Source organism: Thunnus maccoyii, chromosome 1 (genome assembly GCF_910596095.1).
Source record: "Thunnus maccoyii chromosome 1, fThuMac1.1, whole genome shotgun sequence".
NCBI classification, from domain to species: Eukaryota; Metazoa; Chordata; class Actinopteri; order Scombriformes; family Scombridae; genus Thunnus; species Thunnus maccoyii.
This window is the reverse complement of record NC_056533.1, coordinates 23,103,936-23,117,585: the sequence shown is the minus strand read 5'-3', so window position 1 is coordinate 23,117,585 and position 13,650 is coordinate 23,103,936. Positions and strand designations below refer to the sequence as shown.

The 13,650-nt window shown below is 40.8% G+C and overlaps 2 protein-coding genes across 13 annotated transcripts in view; one reads left to right on the top strand and one right to left on the bottom strand.

Moving 5' to 3' along the window:
- Nucleotides 1–13,650, bottom strand: part of LOC121896996 — a 235,058-nt gene that overhangs the window by 93,824 nt on the left and 127,584 nt on the right. The gene's annotated exons all lie outside the window — the stretch shown is intronic.
- Nucleotides 1–13,650, top strand: part of sox6 (SRY-box transcription factor 6) — a 141,058-nt gene that overhangs the window by 123,342 nt on the left and 4,066 nt on the right. For all 9 annotated transcript variants that reach the window (XM_042411170.1, XM_042411179.1, XM_042411152.1 and 6 more), the window contains 3 exons: nucleotides 4,363–4,468; nucleotides 11,979–12,152; nucleotides 13,233–13,449. In XM_042411170.1, the coding sequence (XP_042267104.1) occupies nucleotides 4,363–4,468; nucleotides 11,979–12,152; nucleotides 13,233–13,449 (497 nt within the window). The remainder of the gene's footprint in view (nucleotides 1–4,362; nucleotides 4,469–11,978; nucleotides 12,153–13,232; nucleotides 13,450–13,650) is intronic.

The window sequence follows — 13,650 nt, the reverse complement described above, 5'->3', positions numbered from 1 at the left end:
ATTTTAGCAACAGTTTAGAGATTTTGGAAAGGAGAGCCAGTCACTGCTGTCAGATTTCACAGAAATGGCTAAATATGTCATTTACTGTATATACTTCATACAAGGCCAAAAAATAACCAGACTATAAAATTACTTTAAGCTGGCAACTGGTCATTTTTGGAAGGGAATACAATGTGTGATGACTGCCAGGTGCCTGAATGAAATGAAGCACTTTTTTTCTTTAACCATTTCAGATGTCAAAATGTTTTGGCGAGAAAACATACAATACCAAGTTGATCTGTGCCTGTATCATCTGGTTTACCTTATTCCTATTTTGACATTGACTCGGGTCATTTTATGCTCAAAATTACACAAATATAAAAAAAGTTAATTATTAAAAATTCAATAAGTTAATGAATATATTTAATGATCAATTAAAATATAACTAAAGCTCAAAGTCTACAGTTGACCCTGGTAATACATCATGTACCAAGGCCTGGTTTGTCTATTTTCATTATGGTATTAGCAACACATATTTTTTTTAAACCTCCCTGCTATGAATATCGCCTTGTTCAGATGAGCATGTCCTCACCTTGGCTGAGCTCTTTCATTTGAACAACAGCATAGTCAGGTTTTTCACTACTGAAAAACAGTCTGTTGTTGTATTATAAGTGGTGTATCAATGTCTTGTGATAGTAAATTAAAACTTTGAAATACTTACACTCATGTAAGTCCAAACTTTTGACTGGTACTGTAGAAGACAGTCTTCATTTCATGTCTAAACCTTACGACTCCGAAAAAACTGCGTGCTGATTTGCCCTAGTCTACTTTACTCTTCTGTGTATTTTTTCTTTCATCTGTATTTGAACAATCTCAGGCCATATGGCTTTGCCTATAGCCTGGAGCTATTTACAAAGGAAAGGATGAAGGAGTGTAAGGATTGGCAGTGTGTTGCCTAAATATAGGGCAGGAGTAGGCACAATGCACAGGGCCGCCCGCCACCCGCCTTTCCCCAGAATACACCCTGTGGGCAGAGCAGCAGGCCTCCGGCACATGTTCTGTGGCCGGCCAGATTAAAGCTCTCTTTACAGCATTGACAAGGGCTCCTTTGGGTTCCCTCGCCCAAGAAGTTACACAGACTCTTCCATCTACCCTCTTTCTCCTTCTCTCTCTTCCACAGTGACTCATGACTTCACTGGACTAGCTCATGACTTCACTGGGCAGCCATGTGCATCTGAAAATGCATCTGTTACCAAACTTTAAAGACAAAAGACTGCACAGGCAGGGCAGATGAGATTATTGTGGGTGGCAGTTCTCCACTACAGCTTGGAGTGCACTGCTATAATTTTAGTTGTGGGGTGGAGAGCTGCATGCTGAAGTCATTTGAGGGAGGGACCGGTTGCTTGCCAGCGGTCATGGTCAAAGTGGGAGGGGAAAAATGTGTACTGTTATATCTTTTGTTTCCTGTCGCTTTATCTTTACAATTCTCATCACCCTTGATTTATTCCTCTGCTACCCTTGCCGTCAGTTTATGTGTATTTTCTTTCACAGGCCTTTTAGCAATATTCATTTTGAGTATTTTTTGTGTTGAAAGTCATTCCTTTGTTCTGTACATCAGAAATACCTTTTTTTTTTAATATCAGCCATATACTGATGGGTTCCCTCTCTCTCACTCTCACCCTCTCCTTCCTGGTAGGATGGCCAGCTTCCCTAGATACTGCATGTCCTTTGCTACTCCTCTGTGTCAGAGTGATCAGTAAAAATTTAATGACACTATAAAATAATAAAAGTGCCATTAATTTATCACAGCACTTGATGCGTGGGCAGTAAAGAAGCATTAGTTCACTGAATATTTTCAAGCCTTAAAACAAAACCCTTATGCTGTGCAGATAATTTATGGTTGTAATTCCAACTATAATTCTAATTTCCAGATATAAATTACCAAACGTATAACCAATAAGTATATTAAGTCCAGTATATAAAATTTTATGAAAATTTGTGGTACCATATTGCATGGATAGTCTGATATTAATTAGCATAGTTAATGCAAGGAAGGATGGAATACTTACTGTAACTACACCTTTATATCAAGTATGTGAAACGCTGGCAGCTAGAAAGCACATTTACATGTTTTCTGTATACTGCCTGTAACAAAAAACACATGATCCCTTTTATGTCAAATGAAGTGAAGCTACCTTAAAGAATCCTCAAACAAGAGCCTCATTCAGTCTCGCTCCCAGCTGCCTAATGTGCTGCTGTTCACTCTAATCATATGACTTTGTTTGGTGGAGAAAGAAGTTCAACACTGAGCTAGTTATTAATGAAATTCATTGATGGATGGCCCCCGTTCTCTCTCCTTCTCAGCCCAACATGATGCTTAATGATCATGAGTTTATAAAAGGACTTGATTGATCAGGAGGGACCAACGGAGCGCAGAAGAGGGACGAGATGACTACTTTATTACAGGCATACAGTACCCATGCATGCTGTGTCTTCCTAGTGGACTGTCCAAGTAGCATCTGAAGCAGCACCATTGCCCATCCAGCTAATCGCACATCAGTCACTTTGTCATCGGGCTGCTAGCTTCTTTCATTAAGAGCAATAATGTGGCTGGGTGATGAATACGGCTCAGTGCGCGCGTGCATGCTCGCACATGTGCTGCTTTACACAGAATGTGACACCAAGAAAGGCGCCGTACTCCATCTTCTCTTTACAAAGTGTCCTCTTGCCCAGCAGGGACCACCACATATGTCATAATTAGAAAACACTTAAGTAAGCAAAGGGCCGTCAGATAGACAGGCTCTAATCACAGGCCATAAGCAGGTAGTGGTTAATTGTATATCAGAATCACTCAGCTGGCCATAAATAATGACTGCTCCTTCAAGTATGATGGTAAATTGCAGTGCTCTTTCTGTCTCTCTCGCAGTCCTTTCTTTTGAGGAATAGTTCTTGAATAAATAAAAAGCATGATAAAAAAAATCAAAATACTGTGAAAGGCCTCAAATGGACTTGAACTATCTTCATCCTTCATCTTGTCATCTTTTTTTAACTCACCAGAAAAAAAAGATTACACAAAAGAAAAAACATTTCAGACAGATTTAGTAATTTAATTTTTTTCAAAAAATGTGCTGTAATTACTTTTGGGTATTGTTGCCAACATGATTTTATTTATCAGGAAAAGACAACAGCATGAATCGAATGCAGTCATAAAAATAACTATTTTCAGTTATATTAGGTCTGCTTAATTTTTAGCACTTTCTCCCATTAGGAAAAGAAAAGATAAACTTCCCTCTGGGGGAAAAGTGAAAAACAACAAAATTGTGAAATGCATTACAAAGAAGGGGCTAAAAGATTAATGTGTGTGTCGGTGTCGGTGTGTGTGGCAGGGGAGCTGTTAGTATTGTGTGGGGACTCTACCTGAGTGTCTGTTCAGACTGCGTGTGATAGGCATGTTTAGAAAAGAAAGAGGCAGAGGTCAGTGCAGACAGTACATCCTTGGCAGAGATTGAACGCTCACCCTGGGAGTAAAACAAATGCTTTTTTTCTGAATGGTGGCAACATGCCTGCTTTTAGTGTCATCCAGGCAAAACCTAGGGGGGGGAGGGATTATTTGTATCATGCAGAGTCAAAGTGTCCATCTCCTAGTTGAGTCTTTAGAGAGGGAGACAGCCCTTTGCTAATGCCCTGTGTATTCACTGAGGAAGTAGGTCATTCAACAATGGAGCCAGCAGCAGTCGGCACTCTCCCCTTGCATAATACATTAAGTGTAATGTGCAGCAACTATTCAGAGGCCCCCCGAAAGCTGTTATTTTATTCTGTAAATGCACACGGACATGACATTTAATATTGTCACGGAGCGCTGAATGACAGGGTTTCATTGTGCGTCAAGTACAACATGATGCCAAGTTTAATCTGAGCTCAAAGCGACATGACAAACGGGAAAACACGGTGTGTTCTCCAAAGCATGAACTCTGAATAAATGATGGGCGCTGAGCTCTGGGCGCTGTAGACTGGAAGGGAGGATGTAAGGAGAAGATTACAGAGGAAAATCTGAGCACTGCAAAGAGGGCCACGGCCCCATTGTGTGCTTGGGATCACAAAGTATCCTTCTGTAAATCTATTTACAGCACCCCTGGCCCTTACTGTCTCCCTGCCTCCTGTCATCCATTATAGCTGCTGCTGAATAGAGAGATGAGAGACGAAAAAGCTACATCTAGCTCATGTCAAAAGAGCAGCTCTTCAAAAGAACCTCCATTTATCAAAGACACTTTTTTTCTTTTCAAAATTTCAGATTTCTGATGGGGTTATTTTTTACAATTCTATCACTGTAAAAACGTGTCCGTGTGCTTGTTTGTGTACCTGATTGTTTGTATTTCCCTGTAGGAAAGGGCGCATTTTGAGAGCATTGGGCACCACCTCGGCAAGCTGGGTGAGGAAGGAAAGATTGGCCACAGAGTTATTGACCTCACCAGGCCAGAGGACCTTGATGGTAAGATTTGAGTTTCTCTCTTATTGTTTTTTTATTGCATTTATTGTTTGGACATGTTGCCTACACAGAAAATTTTATGTTTCCTCACAGAATAAACTAAAATTTACTGTAACGTAATGTGAATTCTGTGCTAAAGACTTAATTAAATAATGTTGATGGCTGATAAAACCTGCTACACCATGTGGTTATGTTACTCAGTTTTAGATGGTGGAGTGGTATTCATGGGTGTGTGCAGAAACATGTGCGTGTGTGTAAGGGAGATATGGAGGTTGAGGTGAATGCCGTTTGAAATGAGCCGAGGTTTTCACAGGTAGGTGAGCGGAGGACAAGGGTGCCTGAGGACAAAGCTGGCTTTTTTCCAAGCTCGGCTCCTGTTGCTGTTGTGCTTGTTTGAGGTCCTGGGCACAGGGGTGTAAATTCAGGTTTCACCAGTGTGACAAAGCGTCATCTCCCTTTGTGGCCCTGGCTCCTACACAGGAGCAAGGAGTACCTCAGTGCACCAGTGTTTGTCCGACATAAATATTTGTGGCAGTTTCCATGGCACTTCAGAGCCAGAGCAAAGAGGAAAATGGTTCTGACTCATCTTTGATGCCTCCAAGAGTCTCAGGGCAGAAGGATAGATATTTCTCAGGACAATGTAACCCATCAACATCTTTAAATAGGATCTGAGACACATTTCCCATCAGTTTTGGCAAGAAATGGTCCTGCATAATTTGTGTGCATAGACTTTTATTTAAAAAAAAAAAAAAAAAAGCTTCCCATAAAAATGTTTGTTTACCAACTCCAAAGCAAATGTCTTTTTTAATCATGTGTGGGTTCACATCACACCCAATCCTGAAGATGAGAATTAGAGGTACATTTAGTGGATTCATTTACATGTTTCCCATGTGAGCCACAGCAGTAGATCCCATCCCACCCGTCTGACTCCTAACACAGATGTGCTTCCAGTGCTCATTCTCCCAGTGGGAACCTTCCCTCTGTGGCTACTGTGGAGTCAGAACCGAAACAGAGCGCACACCAGGGCAGTTGTGTCCTTTTAAGTCCTGCACAGGGCCGAGGGAAAGGCTTGTGCCAGACGCCTCACATCAGTGTTCCCAGTGGGCAATGGATTAGGAGCAAGCAGAGGTTAAAGGAGAGGAGAGGTCTTCTTCCCAGGGGGAAATGGCTGGGAGCCAAGGCAGTACACATAACTCAAAACACACAGTTACCATTTCTTCCCTTACACCACAAATATATCTGTCTGTCTCCTTCAGCCTCACCAACAGGAAAACACATACGGTTGAATGATGTGAAGCAGGGTTTTATGATGTGAACCACAAAGTGTTTACTCTTCTGAGAACATGTTTACTTTTGAAATCCTTGTTGTGAGGATTTTCTCCTCCCTGAACCAGTCGAGGTTTAAGGCTGATTTATGATAGGTCGCTAAACACTTTTAATAAGTGTTACTTGACAGAAATTAAAGAGTCGCGCGACTTTATCAATTTATGCTTCGGCAAAAAGTTTCAGTTGTCTCCATGGTAACCAGACGTCATCCTCCAGCCAGCTTGTTTAGTTACATTGTTATTATTTATTATATAATTTATTATATCATCCTAACCAGGACTAATTGAACAAGAACCTTACACGTTATCTAAAGTTACAGACTAAAATATCAATAAGATAGATCAGTGAAAACTACAATCTCCATGACAATGTTAGTAACACTACCAAATCACATTGCACGACAAAATATGACAGTGTCTGCGACATGACAAAATTCGAGTAGTGTCGAGCGACCATCCATAAATCAGCCTTTATGGTTACCCAGCATACCTTGATATATAGGAACATACATTGTCAAGCTAATTGCATTTTTTGTTTTTTCTTTAATAATCCAGTAAGTTCTGATTTGGTTATTTGCTGGCCAAAGGTCATCCACATGTGGGGGGATTAAAACCAGGCTATATGTGTCTGACAATTTTAAGTTTTTCTGACTAGCTTACATATAAATGTTGTTTCAACATCAGTTAAAGATTATATTTTAACATGTTGTTAGGATCTGCTGCATACTGAATTATAGTCATTTAAATTGTGCTCAAATGATGGTTATGTTACCAAGACGTCTGAACAATATTTACTTTTCCACCAAATTTAGCCCAGTTTTAACCCTGACATGTCTTTTTCAAATTACCACATTAATGCTTCCAGAATATAACATTATTCATAAATGTAATCATTTTTTTAGACCATTCTGGTAAAGAAGCAGGGCAATTAATTTAGAATCTTAGTATTTCAACACACTTCTCCTCAGTTGTTTGGAACACACTGTATATACTTTGGTGTTTCCTGAAAAGGAAAATTACTGGGTGTACCTCCCAGCCCTTCCATAGGGTGTGAAAGCCCCTTCGTGTGTAGCTGCTCTCCCTCCAGAACAGAGCAGCCACACTGAGCAGGCCCCTCATACAGCAGACTTCTGTCATCACGGCTGTTCACAGAAAGCTTTAGGTTGCTTAAGCTAATATTTGTAAACCATGCAGCAACCAAAGTCCTAACGGCCAAGATTGGAAAATAGAGCGGGGGAATAGAAATAGATAGGATTTCCTTCATTTCACAAAGCCACGAGCCACATGCATGATTCCACTGCAAATTCATTAGGTCTTTTTAAACTCAGATGAAAACATTACCAAATACCACAAAGGCCTCAGCCCAGCCAGGCCTTTTGTTCATTCACACACGGTGGTATGCAGTTGCAGGTTGTAGTAGCGGTATGTAGCTGGGGTTGTGTGTTTGTCTAAACCGCCCACATCACTGAGGGTCCACAGAGAACAAAGATGTTGTTGAGAGATGTGTGGAGGCAGGAAACAATATTAATCTAAACGCTCAGTGTGATAATATCAACCAGAGAGTGAAAAAAAGATGAGGCTTCAGCCAAGTAGTGTCTCTAACAAAGTCCTCATGGAATAGGATGAGAAGAACAGTAGTGTTGCATTGTTGTTGCAGATCAGTCGTGATGGGTTTTTCTTTACATTGGTAGCTTGGAGCTGTTATGAAGTTTTATATGAGTTGATTGTTTGAAGAGGTTTTTGTTGTTGTTTTTCTTCCACTCTAAGGCCGTGGGAATCAAGCTCTGGCTTTTATTGCTGAGGAGTTTTCCTAGAAGAAAGCTTAGATGAGGGGGGCACAGGCTTAATGATTTATAAAGTCACAACAACAATAGCTGAATAGGTCAATACTATCAATAAGAGAGTTCTGGTTTGAAGTTGGCAAATTCAAATTTATCCCCAATAGGATAAATGTACATCTATTTTCGTGCATGTCTGTGTGTGTGTGTGCGCGTGCATTTTCCTTTGAGTGTGCGAAGCTGGATGTTGTGAAAGATTAGACTCCACTTTTAGGTTTAATGCATACAAGAGTGGTTAGACAGACAAAAGTAAAAGCCATACCCTGCATGTTGAAACAGGTTGCCTGTTTGTTCCCAAGTTCCCACGTGTGTGCACTCAAAAACTAACACACACACACACGCAGGCTCCAGAAAACTAATAATCCTAAAAAAAACTCAAATAATCCTAACTGGAAAAGAAAAAAAAGAGGACTAGCATGTTATAATAGGGCTTATATCACTTGTAATTTGTAATGGTTTAATTAGCATGCTTTGAGCTCAGGCTGTAACAGGGGCACTGAGCGCTGTGTCCTGTCTGTCCATACACATTAATCTAGCCTGATCCTGCTCTGAGGGAGAGGCTCCATTGTCAGCAGTAAATGCCTTCAGTCAGAGGTGTTAGATTTGATCCCAACAGGGAGGGCTTGGCAGGTTTGCGTGATTGTTGCCTGCTCACTGAGCCTCATCCTCTTGAGCGGATTCCTGGGTGACATTATGTGTCTGCCCGCAGAACAAAGATGAGTAAGGAGGAGAAAAAGGGGAGGAGAGGGGACGGCTGGGGCAGTGCTACCCTCTGGCTCGGTACATGGTCGAGTCTGAGCCTGCAGTTCACAGGTGTGATAGGCTTTTTGGGCCTCTCTACATTCTCTCTCCATTTCTCTCCCTTTTTTTCTGTTTCCTCCTTATCCACTTACCATTTTTATACCCTCCCCAACACACACACACACACACACACACACACACACAGACAATCATTCTTTCTCACTGTAATTCATGCTGCTCATCTGCAGTGTTTCCAGGAGAGACAAATTAAAAGGGGATTCTCATATCGCTCTGTCACACTTGAGCTGCGGGCCTCATGAATCACAATAAATTCTATTAAGCAGCACTCCCTCTGTTTCACTCTCTCCCCAGCTACCACCCATGGGGCCTGCCCCTGTCACTGCTAAACATCTGTGTTTATTTACACAATCACACACCTAACTAACTGATTCCTAAATGTCTTGCCCCTCCTGGAAAAAAAAAAGTTAATGCTCATTTGCAAAATGTCATAGCATTGTCATGATTTTCAATGAAAAGACAGAAACAATGTTGTAGTAAATTGCATGTTGTCGTTTCTGGGGATTTGTCGAGACTGGCTGCTAATGCGCAGGGTGCCTCTGATTAAGTCATAGATATATATTACAAGGCAGGATGGGAGGGGGCATGTTTAACTACCCAACCGCCACCGCCTCGTATGTTCACGCAACTCCGCACTGTAATGTTCTTACTCTAATCAGAAAGATTACAGCAAAGACTTTAATATTATTTCAGGTTAAAGGTCAAACTCTAAGTTAGGCTGTTGGTTTCTGAGGATGCCCCCCGAAACCCAGTTCTGTATTTTTACAGAATTTATTTTTAAGGTTGGTTCTTTTTCAGTACTTTTTTACATTTCCGTGTAACTTACGGTCGTGCTGCAGCTTCTTCTTCTCTGTCCTCTCCTCTGCTCTCTGTGTCGGGGGTTTGACTGAGGGCGGGGCTGAGACAGAAGACAGGCACTTTTCTGTGTGGCATCATGTGAAGCAAAAACAACATGCATCATCTGGCTTTCCTCCAATGAACCAAGTCACGTGGCTGGTTTCCTGGCTAACTATGGATGTGGCACTAGCTGATGGCAGGCAGTTGTTTTGTCCCCCTCCCCGTAAGAAGCTCACCTCTGCCCGTATGCATGCACACCAGTATATAAATTGCTGAATCAGTGTCAGTGATAGAGTAATGGCACGGGAGGCATCGTAAATTACAGCAAGCGATCCCGGGGTGCAGACACTGGCTGTCGTGTCTGAGTGAGCGCTGCGCTCCTGAGCTAATGAATACCTTCATCTGGCCCCGGCAGTCAGCAGATTGCCCCGCGTTGATGGATACTGTCAGCCCTCCGCCACACCACATTTCATTGCACAATAAACATGGTTGTCAAAACCAAACAAAGTGAAATCAATTCATCCTGTACAGTGAGTGCATGCTAAATGAAATTAACGTACTGTGGGCTTCGGTGGCAGCAAAGGTAGTGTATTATTTCTGAATTCATGATGGCTTTAAGGCCTATCACCTTCTAGAGGCAAAAGCCAACAGACAGAACAAGAGATGGTTTTGAGAAAGTGTTTAAGAAACCGACAAAATACACCAATTAAATATTCAGATTTCATATTTGTGTGTATGCTATACGTGTGTAAGTACATAGCCTATATTTAAATGCATGTGTGATATGATTTTAGGGGTAGTATAAGACTAGGTTTTGCAAAGGACAGGCTTTTGTAGATTAGACTTTCTGTTCAAGCATCTGGAGATTAATCAAAAAAAGGAGAAAAAAAGTCAAAATATATTACTTTGTGCATAAAGTCATATTTTCTTTTAATGAATAATGACACAAGGCGATTTTAGCTCATTTTAGAGATATTAACCTAAAAGGTAAGCAGCATTTTTGCCTAATTTTAAGTACATTTACATACTTGATTGTGACTGATGTTCTATTTGCCAGAACTATATGACAGTAAGAGCTGAATCCTTTGGGCAGTGGCAAGTGCAGTATGAAAATATGAAAACATCGTTTTCACTGGCCTCTCAGATAAAGTCAAGCTTCTGTGGATCATAAATGTGGCTGTTTGACTGTTAAACAACAAACAGCTGGTGAAAATCAATTTAGGGGGTCTTTGTGCTGGGAGAAACAGGTTTCCTAGTGGGCAGCAGGACCTCAAACATTCTCTGTGAGCATAAACCAAAACCAACTTCCACCACACCTCAATCTCTATTATACTGGAGCTGGTTGGGCGCTCCTTTACTACAACATCCCTGTGTGTATTTCTGTATGTGACTACATTTATTGCCTTTTCCCTTCTTGTCTCCTATAATAATTTGGAATAAAAGATACGCTTTTTCAAAGTGAAGACACTCAAACTCATCAGGCTGAAAATGGTGCAGCAGCGTCTTTAGTGATTAGAGCAGAGCGAGGGTTCTGTGGATTTAGAATTAATGTCACTGCACAGCCCTCCATTACTCATTAAGAGTTTGATTTTGTTTATCATCTGAAATAATAATAGAAATCAAACCCCAGGTAACGTGTGCCAAGGCTGCTAGCGGAATGGTCTAATGAGAAGGCTTCACATGTGGATGATGAAATATGCATGAGTCATCCCAAGCTTTCTTTTCCAGATTTGAGATCATTAAAGATGTATCGTAGCATATGGAAGGCTTTTTTGTCTTATTTTTCAAGCCTTGTTTATCAACATGTTTTTGTTTGTTTAAATATTCATACTGCTTTTATTTAATTCTTTCACATCTTACATATAAAAGGAAGCAAATGCGCATGCAAACAGAAATCATTATCAGTTTGATGTACAGTTTAATACTGAGAGAAACTCTCTTATGCTGATTGTGAATGCCCTGATTGAGAAACAGCACTTTGCAGAATCGGCAGACTCTCTCATCGCAAATATGTGCCTGGTTGGTTTGTGTGTGTGTGTGTGTGTTTGTGTCCGTGTGCATGAGTGGATGTGTGCTTGAAAGAGAGAAAGAGAGTAAAGTAGAGGAATGGAGTGCTAGAATTTATTTGTGCATATACGTGTTCAAATGTACTTTGGAAGAATGGTTTATTTTCTTTTTAAAGACTGCCTCAAGTCTCATATTTGTCATTTATGTTGGCACACTTGCTCATTTTATGGACACTATGAATGTCAAATTGAAATGTAAGTGGCTGAGTAGAGAAGTGCGAACACTTGCCGACAAAACATTTTACTGCCATTGAAGTCCAAGGTCGTCCTCTTTTGGTTTTGGATAGACCAGAGTAAAAGTTAAGGAGGGCAGCTCCTCCTTAAACCAACATTGCATTCACTTTTATAGCACATAAAATAAAAGGCTGTCAAGTCAGTTTTTCCACTCAATAGAAAGTCTACGCCCTCCAGGAGGGTCTGAAGCCTTGCACTCATCTGAAACAATGTTCATGATGATGATGATGATGATAGCAGTGGTGACAGTAAACGAAGGAGAGTGAACATGGCTCATCATTTAATGAATGTTTTGCCTCGTTCTCTCTTCTTGTTCCTGCTCTGGCTATTCCAGGGTCCAGGGAACTCAATGGCTCTACAGATAAACCCCAACCATATTATTGTTGGCCAACAGGAGGTGCTGGATCTACTGAGGCACGCGTCTTCAGGGAATCCCGAGGAAGGAACAACAACGAGCCCCACATTAAAAGGCCAATGAATGCATTCATGGTGTGGGCCAAGGATGAGCGGCGCAAAATCCTCCAGGCTTTCCCCGACATGCACAATTCCAACATAAGCAAGATTTTAGGTAAGACATTTTCTATAAATCAAATGCAAGTCAATCCAGCAAATATTCCAAGATACCAGTCTCCTGCGACAATATAACTGCTTTTGTAAAGACACATGTAAGGGACATAAAAATCATCTTTTCAGTGCTTCAATACTTTATCTTTCCTGTTAAAGTATTTCTATTACTTGTATCTGCACTTATGTTGCTGGCAAATGAAATGAATAGAAATATGTGTCCATGAACCCAAACAGCATCCTATATCATCCATTTCTCATACACAATTCCTGCCTCTTTACCTCAGCTGGATTTAAAGCATTTAACTCTTTGGCTGTTAAAACAGTGATATTTGCTGCATTTACAGCTAATGGTTAAAAACTGAAGTTCATGTATGACCCACTGTAGAGGTAGAGAACCATTTTTCTGTTCACAACATCACTGTAAGCCAGTGCTTAACTTTCTTTGATTTTCCTTCATCTAAATTTCCCTATTATCTTACAGACTTACCAAGTGTTTACAGTACTGTACTGTAGCTAGTATCTAAATGAGCAGAATGTGTTATCTCATAGACCGCTGTGGATAAGTTCACCTCAGCATACAGATGGATTTATAGCCCATCACTACCATAAGTGTTTGTCATGAAAAATGACAGAGGCTAAATGGGTCTTGTCCCCTCAGCATTGAAGTCCATACATCAGAGCTGTTAAAAGTGCTGTCATCCAGTACCTAGTAAGACACTTCACAGAGATGCAGTATTTACTACAGCTAGCTTGTTGTTCCTTACTGCCTGACATCGTCTCAGATACTGTAATGTGCCTGTGCAGGGCTATCAAGAGGCTGGTGTGGAACGGACAATAAATGTGGCACATGATTTTGAAACCCTCTACCCTTATTTAGTACAATTATATATTGAGTTTGTACCAATGTGATAAAATATAACTGGATTGTGAGGTTTACATGCAGTATTGGTTCTCCTAACAGAAATGTTAAGATGTCAATGTATAACTAGTTGTAATCAGTCTAAATCACTATTAGCTATTAAAACTGCTTTATTCCTGTTTATTTTCAAATTATGAAATCTGAATCTACCACATTGTGTAGGTTCTCGGTGGAAGTCCATGTCCAACCAGGACAAGCAGCCATACTACGAGGAGCAGGCCCGTCTGAGTAAGCTTCACCTAGAGAAGTACCCAAACTACAAGTACAAGCCACGGCCCAAGAGGACCTGCATTATTGACGGAAAAAAACTTCGCATAGGAGAATACAAGCAAATGATGCGCTCACGGCGACAAGAGATGAGGCAGTTCTTCACTGTGGGGTAAGCAAGCAGTGGAAAAACCTGCAAACTAACCACACTAACACAGACAAGCTTGCAACATACTAAACTGGACTGTAGATTTTTCCCTTAGAGCTTGTTCTCAAAGTTTTTGCAATAATGTAATACTATTTCTCATAAGCGAGTGCCGAGTTAACCTCACTGTATTGGTTTTAAGACACGTACGTCAAAATCAAGTGTTTT